We start from the raw sequence: 7,500 nt of genomic DNA, 5'->3' as shown, positions 1-7,500 counted from the left end.
CTCACACACTCACTCACACTCACACTCACACTCACACTCACACACACACATACACACACACACACACTCACACACACACTCACTCACTCACTCACTCAGACCTGGGGGCACCAGCTGGTTGGCTGTGAGGTACTTCTTGTCGGAGAGCACGCTGGCGTAGAACTTCACCATGATGCTGATGTCCTCACGAAGCCGCTTCTCTCCCTGCGTGGGAAACTTTGGCGCAACGCTGGAGAGACAGACAGGCTGCTAAACACACACACTGCAGCGCTGGAGAGACAGACAGGCTGCTGAACACACACACTGCAGCGCTGGAGAGACAGACAGGCTGCTAAACACACACACTGCAACACTGGAGAGAGACAGGCTGCTAAACACACACACTGCAACACTTGTCTGCACATTTCACTCTAACCCTAACAAAACACATCTCATTGAACAGCTGGAGCAGGGCTGATTAGTGACTCAAGTGAACGAGTAGATATCCAGGAACAGGGCTGGGCAGCTCTGGTGCACTGTAATTAACAAATAAAATATTTAAAAAGAAATACGTAAAGGTCTTATTTAAAGGTCTTATTTGCCCATGCCTAAATCTGCGCTACTATGCAGACCCCTGGCTCCGGTTTATGTGCTTTTCCAGTACTCCACATCCCTGCTGTAATCAGGTCTTTATCAGAATGTACTGACAGGCCAGACTCAGCACTGGGGCCCGGCTGTGGAACAGACACACAGCTGAGTGAAACTCAGGCTTGTTGCGTTGTGTGGATCACAGCCCCACAGATGGATGCATGGCGCCCTCCAGTGGAGGCACACACACAGTACACGTGGCTCCCTATTTTAATGCCAACTTGCTCTCCATTCAAACAGCCTGGTACAGACGACTCAAGCATTTTAGCTGTGTTCAGTTCTACATGCACCAGACAACAGCGCCAGCTGAAGAAGGTATTAAACCTGGAGGCAGAGATAGTGGTAATATGACAGTTTGAGAGTTTGAGTTCGACTGGGGTGAGTGTGGGGTGACTGTAAATGGTAAATGGTTGGCATTTATATAGCGCCTTTATCCAAAGCACTGTACAACTGATGCTTCTCATTCACCCATTCATACACACACTCACACACCAACGGCGATTGGCTGCCATGCAAGGCGCCGACCAGCTCGTCAGGAGCATTTGGGGGTTAGGTGTCTTGCTCAGGGACACTTCGACACAGCCCGGGCGGGGGATCGAACCGGCAACCCTCCGACTGCCAGACGACTGCTCTTACTGCCTGAGCCATGTCGCCCTGTGTGGAGAGTGTGGTGAGTGTGTGGTGAGTGTGTGGAGAGTGTGTGGAGAGTGTGTGTGGAGAGTGTGTGGTGAGTGTGGGGTGAGTGTGGTGAGTGTGGTGAGTGTGGAGAGTGTGGGGTGAGAGTGTGGAGAGTGTGTGGAGAGTGTGTGTGGAGAGTGTGTGGTGAGTGTGGGGTGAGTGTGGGGTGAGTGTGGTGAGTGTGGAGAGTGTGTGGAGAGTGTGTGTGGAGAGTGTGTGGTGAGTGTGGGGTGAGTGTGGGGTGAGTGTGGGGTGAGTGTGGTGAGTGTGGTGAGTGTGGAGAGTGTGTCGTGAGTGTGTGGTGAGTGTGGGGTGAGTGTGGTGAGTGTGGTGAGTGTGGAGAGTGTGGGGTGAGAGTGTGGAGAGTGTGGGGTGAGTGTGGAGAGTGTGGGGTGAGAGTGTGGAGAGTGTGTGGTGAGTGTGGAGAGTGTGGTGAGTGTGGAGAGTGTGTGGTGAGTGTGTGGAGAGTGTGGGGTCAGTGTGGGGTCAGTGTGGAGAGTGTGGGGTGAGAGTGTGGGGTGAGTGTGTGGGGTGAGTGTGTGGGGTGAGTGTGTGGGGTGAGTGGTACCTGAAGTAGTCGAAGGCAGTGGAGTAGATCTTCTCACGCAGGACGTTGCGGATGGTGGAGTTCATCACCACGTCAGCGTGGAGGAGAGCCAGGCCCAGCGTGAGCAGCCTGGGGGGAGGGGCAGCCAAACCACTCAGATCACCTCCGTCCCAAAACCATGAAATAATGATCTCACATTCCCTGCAGTGTTTCAGGTTCTCCCTGCAGTGTTTCAGGTTCTCCCTGCAGTGTTTCAGGTTCTCCCTGCAGTGTTTCAGGTTCTCCTGCTGTTTCTGAATCTGGGCTGAGCCTGAGGTTCGATGCCCAGATGTGTGAGGCACTGAACCTGCACCTGTGCCGTACCATGTGTGTGTATCAGGTGTGTGTGTGTACCATGTGTGTGTATCAGGTGTGTGTGTGTGGATCAGGTGTGTGTGTGTACCATGTGTGTGTATCAGGTGTGTGTGTGTACCATGTGTGTGGATCAGGTGTGTGTGTGTACCATGTGTGTGTATCAGGTGTGTGTGTGTGGATCAGGTGTGTGTGTGTACCAGCTGTGTGTGTATCAGGTGTGTGTGTATAGCAGGTGCGTGTGTGTATCAGGTGTGTGTGTATAGCAGGTGTGTGTGTGTATCAGGTGTGTGTGCATAGCAGGTGTGTGTGTGTGTGTATCAGGTGTGTGTGTGTGTGTATCAGATGTGTGTGCATGGCAGGTGTGTGTGTACATTTACATTTTTACATTCTAGTCATTTGGCAGACGCTTTTAATCCAAAGCGACTTACAAGTGCATAGGTTCTACCATAAGTCAGAGCATCACATCCAGAAACTACCAAAATACACAGGAAATGCTGTTCTAAACATAGTTGTCATGAGAAGTGCATTTTTTATTTTATTTTTTTTTGGGGGGGGGGGGGGGGTTAGACAAGGATAGGGATATCAGAAAGGAGGGGCAGGGGAAATCAGGAGGGAGGACTAAGGTAGAGTTTGAAAAGGTGGGTTTTGAGTCTGCGTCGAAATAGGGGGAGGGATTCTGCTGTTCTGACAGTGGTAGGCAAGTCATTCCACCAGAGGAACCAGAACGGAAAACAGGCGTGAACGTGCAGCTCGACCGCCAGGTGCACGTAGAGAGGGAACCGTAAGGCGACCAGAGCTGGCAGACCGGAGTGGTCTAGCTGGGGAGTAGGGAGTGATCAGGGATTGTATGTAAGGTGGGGCAGTCCCCTTAGCAGCCTGAAATGCCAACACTAGGGCCTTGAAACGGATGCGTGCGGCAATAGGAAGCCAGTGGAGGCCAATGAGAAGCGGGGTGACATGAGCCGACCTGGGCTGACTGGTGATCAGGCGGGCTGCAGCATTCTGGACCAGCTGGAGGGGCTTGATGGCGCACGCTGGGAGACCGGCTAGGAGGGAGTTGCAGTAATCCAGGCGGGAAATGACGAGCGCCTGGACTAGGAGCTGGGTGGCTTTCTCAGTCAGGAGATGACGGATACGGCGTATATTATACAGAAAGAACCTGCAGGTTCTGGCAGTGGAGGATACTTGTGGAGCCAGGGTGAGGCAGTTATCAAGAGTCACCCCAAGATTCTTTGCCGTACGGGAGGAGGAAACTACAAAGTCCTCAACAGTCAATGAGAGGTCGATTGACGGAGAGGACTTAGCAGGGATGTAGAGAAGCTCAGTTTTGGCAAGGTTGAGCTTCAGGTGATGGGAAGTCATCCACGCAGAGATATCAGCCAAGCAGGCAGAGATCCGTGTGGTGATTTGGGTGTCGGGGGGGAAGGAAATGAAGAGTTGGGTGTCATCAGCGTAGGAATGATAAGAAAAGCCGTGGGAAGAGATAACAGAACCAAGAGACATGGTGTATAGCGAGAAGAGGAGAGGCCCAAGAACCGAGCCCTGCGGGACTCCAGTTCGTAGGGGTTGAGGGTCGGAGACTGCGCCCCTCCAAGTCACCTGGTAGGAGCGACCAGAGAGGTAGGAGGAAAACCAAGCGAGTGCAGAACCTGTGACACCCATCCCAGACAGCGATGAGAGCAGAATCTCATGGTTGACTGTATCGAAGGCGGCTGACAGGTTGAGGAAGATGAGGACAGAGGAGAGGGATTTTGCTTTAGCAGAGTGGAGTGCCTCAGTGACCGCGAGCAGGGCGGTTTCAGTGGAGTGGCCACTCTTGAAGCCAGACTGGTTGGGGTCATGGAGATTGTTCTGGAGAAGATAAGTGGACAGTTGGGAGCAGACCACCCGTTCCAGAGTTTTAGCGAGAAAGGGAAGAAGAGAGACAGGCCGGTAGTTGTTCAGGGCAGAGGGGTCAAGAGTAGGTTTTTTGAGCAGGGGAGTGACTCTGGCCCTCTTCAGGGAAGAGGGCATGGTGCCGGAAGAGAGGGAGGTGTTGATTAGAGAGGAGAGAAAAGGGAGAATGTCATCAGATATAGATTGTAGGAGGGGAGAGGGGATGGGGTCAAGAGGACAGGTGGTTGGGCGGTGGGAAGTAAGGAGTTTCAGTGTGTCGGCGTCAGAGAGGGGAGAAAAGGAGGTTAGGGAGTTGGGGAGGGTAGGAGGGTCAGCAGGGGTGGAGGGTTGGGAGAAGGAATTGCGAATAGCATCGACCTTCTTTTCAAAGAAGGAGACAAAGTCATCAGGTGTGAGTGATGAGGGGGGTGGGGGGGGAGGGGGGGCCAGAAGAGAGGAGAAAGTTGAAAACAGTTTGCGGGGATTAGAGGCGGCCGTGTTAATTTTCGAGTGAAAGAAGGAAGATTTAGCTAGAGAGACAGAGGAATGGAAAGATGATAAGAGGGCATGGAAGGAAGCCATATCACTTTCCCATTTTCTCTCCGCCGCCCGCAGTTCGGTTCGGACAGCTCGTAGAGCATCAGAAAGCCAAGGACTGGGGGGGGAGGCCCGAGCTAGTTTGGTGGTGAGGGGACACAGAGAGTCAAAGGAAGATGAGAGGGAGGACATGAGAGTTGTAGCCGCATCATCGGGAGACAGTCGAGAGAAAGACTCCGCAGATGGTAGGGAGGAGAGGATTGTAGATGAAAGGGTGGAGGAAGACAGGTGGCGTAGGTTCCGTCGACAGGTGACAGTGGATGGTGGGAGAGATGGATGGGTGTTAGAGGAGAGTGGAAGAGAGAAAGAGATGAAGGAGTGGTCAGATATATGGAGTGGTGTTACAGAGAGGTTGGTTGTTGTGCAGCTCCTTGTGAAGATGAGGTCAAGAAGGTTGCCTGCTTTGTGGGTGGGAGGGGAAAGAGTGAGGGTAAGGTCAAAAGAAGAGAGGAGGGAGAGAAAGGTAGACTGGGTGGACTCTGAGTTGAGGTTGAAGTCACCCAGGAGGATCAGGGGGGTGTCATTGACAGGTGAGGAGCTGAGGAGGATGTCCATCTCATCCAAAAAGTTCCCCAGAGGACCCGGGGGGCGATAAACAACAATAACAAACAGTTTGCACGGCAGAGTAACAGAAACCGCATGAAATTCAAAAGAGGAGAAGGAGAGGGATGAGGAGAAGACACTAGATCTCCATGAGGATGAGATTAGGAGACCTGTGCCACCTCCTCTGCCAGAGGATCTGGGTGTGTGGGAAAAAGAGAAGGCAGAGGAAAGGGCAGCCGGGGTGGCCGTGTTCTCTGGTGAGAGCCACGTTTCAGTTAAAGCAAGAAAGTCAAGGTTGAGGTGGGAGGCATGGGCAGATATGAAGTCTGCAGGTGTGTGTGTAGCAGGTGTGTGAAGTGTACAGCAGGTGTGTGTGTATCAGGTGTGTGAAGTGTACAGCAGGTGTGTGTGTATCAGGTGTGTGTACCTGAAGCGGGACCCGATGGCGGCGACGTGGCGGTTGATGCTGCTCTTGGCCCCGCCCACGCTGAGAGACAGACTCCGCTGCAGGAGCCCAGCGAACACCTCCACCTGGTCAGCACTGCAGTACTTAGCGATCTCAAAGCGCTGCACCAGGAACTGCAGGAGAGAGGGCTGAGTCAACACTCACTCACTCACTCACTCACTCACTCACTCACTCACTCACTCACTCACTCACTCACTCACTCACTCACTCACTCACTCACTCACTCACTCACTCGCTCGCACGCTCGCTCACTCACTCACTCACTCACTCACTCACACTCACTCAGTCACACACTCACTCACACACTCACTCACTCACTCACTCACTCACTCACACACTCACTCACACTCACTCACTCAGTCACACACTCACTCACACACTCACTCACTCACTCACTCACTCACTCACTCACTCACTCACACACTCACTCACTCACTCACTCACTCACTCACTCACTCACTCACTCACTCACTCACACACTCACTCACACACTCACTCACACACTCACTCACACGCTCGCTCGCTCACTCACTCACTCACTCACACACTCACTCACTCACTCACTCACTCACACACTCACTCACTCACACACTCACTCACACACTCACTCACTCGCTCACTCACTCACTCGCTCACTCACTCACTCACTCGCTCACTCACTCGCTCACTCGCTCACTCACACATGCGGACACACACGCGCACACACACACGCACACACACACGCACACACACACGCACACACACACACACAGACAGACACACACACACACAGACACACGCACCTCTATCCAGATGAAGTGTGGGGTGGCGTCAGGGGGGCGGGGCAGGGGCTGGCTCTCCTCTGAGGCTGCGAGGGGATCGGCTTCCAGCTGCGCCTCCGAAAACATCCCCATCTTCCTCTCCACTGTCATCTGCCACGCTCCGGCCATCTCGCGCATAAACTACACACACGGTATATTTTGATTGAATGTGGGTTAGCGGTGGTAGCAGTTTCAGCGGTATCAGCAGTGTTAGCAGGTTAGCGGTGTTAGCAGGGTTAGCACTGTATTTTGTTTGGGTGTAGGTTAGCAGGGTTAATGGTGTCAGCAGCATTAGCAGGGTTAGTAGTGTTAGAGGTGTTAACGGTGTTAGCAGGGTTAGCACTGTATTTTGTTTGGATGTAGGTTAGCAGCATTAGCAGGGTTAGCAGCATTAGCAGGGTTAGCTGTGTTAGCAGCATTAGCAGGGTTAGCAGTGTTAGCAGCATTAGCAGGGTTGGCGGCGTAGGCGGCAGTACCGGGACTTCCATGCCGTTGCGGGCCGCCAGGAACCACTCCCAGCAGGCGATGGCAGCCTCCATGCCGAGCTCGGTGAACATCCTGAGCGGGGCCCAGCAGAGCTGGTGCAGGAGCTGGGGCTCACAGTCTGGGGTGGCACACAGAGGACACTCATCTAACTCACTACTCACTATGCCAACAGGGTGGCATGGTAACAGGGTGGCATGGTATGGTAACAGGGTGGCATGGTAACAGGGTGGCATGGTAACAGGGTGGTAGGGTATGCCAACAGGGTGGCATGGTATGGTAACAGGGTGGCATGGTAACAGGGTGGTAGGGTATGCCAACAGGGTGGCATGGTATGGTAACAGGGTGGCATGGTAACAGGGTGGTAGGGTATGCCAACAGGGTGGCATGGTATGGTAACAGGGTGGCATGGTAACAGGGTGGTAGGGTATGCCAACAGGGTGGCATGGTATGGTAACAGGGTGGCATGGTATGGTAACAGGGTGGCATGGTAACAGGGTGGTATGTTATGGTACCAAGGTGGTATGGTA

General features: G+C 53.3%; 2 protein-coding genes across 3 annotated transcripts in view; one reads left to right on the top strand and one right to left on the bottom strand.

Moving 5' to 3' along the window:
* Positions 1-7,500, top strand: part of mtrfr (mitochondrial translation release factor in rescue) — a 221,061-nt gene that overhangs the window by 49,300 nt on the left and 164,261 nt on the right. The window lies entirely within an intron of this gene.
* Positions 1-7,500, bottom strand: part of pi4kab (phosphatidylinositol 4-kinase, catalytic, alpha b) — a 54,793-nt gene that overhangs the window by 17,010 nt on the left and 30,283 nt on the right. The window contains exons 32-36 of one of the 2 annotated variants that reach the window (XM_061259900.1): positions 6,964-7,091; positions 6,470-6,628; positions 5,649-5,800; positions 1,874-1,981; positions 96-229 (exon numbers count right to left, since the gene is read on the bottom strand). In XM_061259900.1, coding sequence (XP_061115884.1) covers positions 96-229; positions 1,874-1,981; positions 5,649-5,800; positions 6,470-6,628; positions 6,964-7,091 — 681 coding nt within the window. The remainder of the gene's footprint in view (positions 1-95; positions 230-1,873; positions 1,982-5,648; positions 5,801-6,469; positions 6,629-6,963; positions 7,092-7,500) is intronic. The other variant, XM_061259901.1, reaches the window with a different exon arrangement.

The sequence above is a fragment of the Conger conger genome, chromosome 11 (assembly GCF_963514075.1).
Source record: "Conger conger chromosome 11, fConCon1.1, whole genome shotgun sequence".
NCBI classification, from domain to species: Eukaryota; Metazoa; Chordata; class Actinopteri; order Anguilliformes; family Congridae; genus Conger; species Conger conger.
This window is presented reverse-complemented; position numbering and strand designations above follow the sequence as displayed.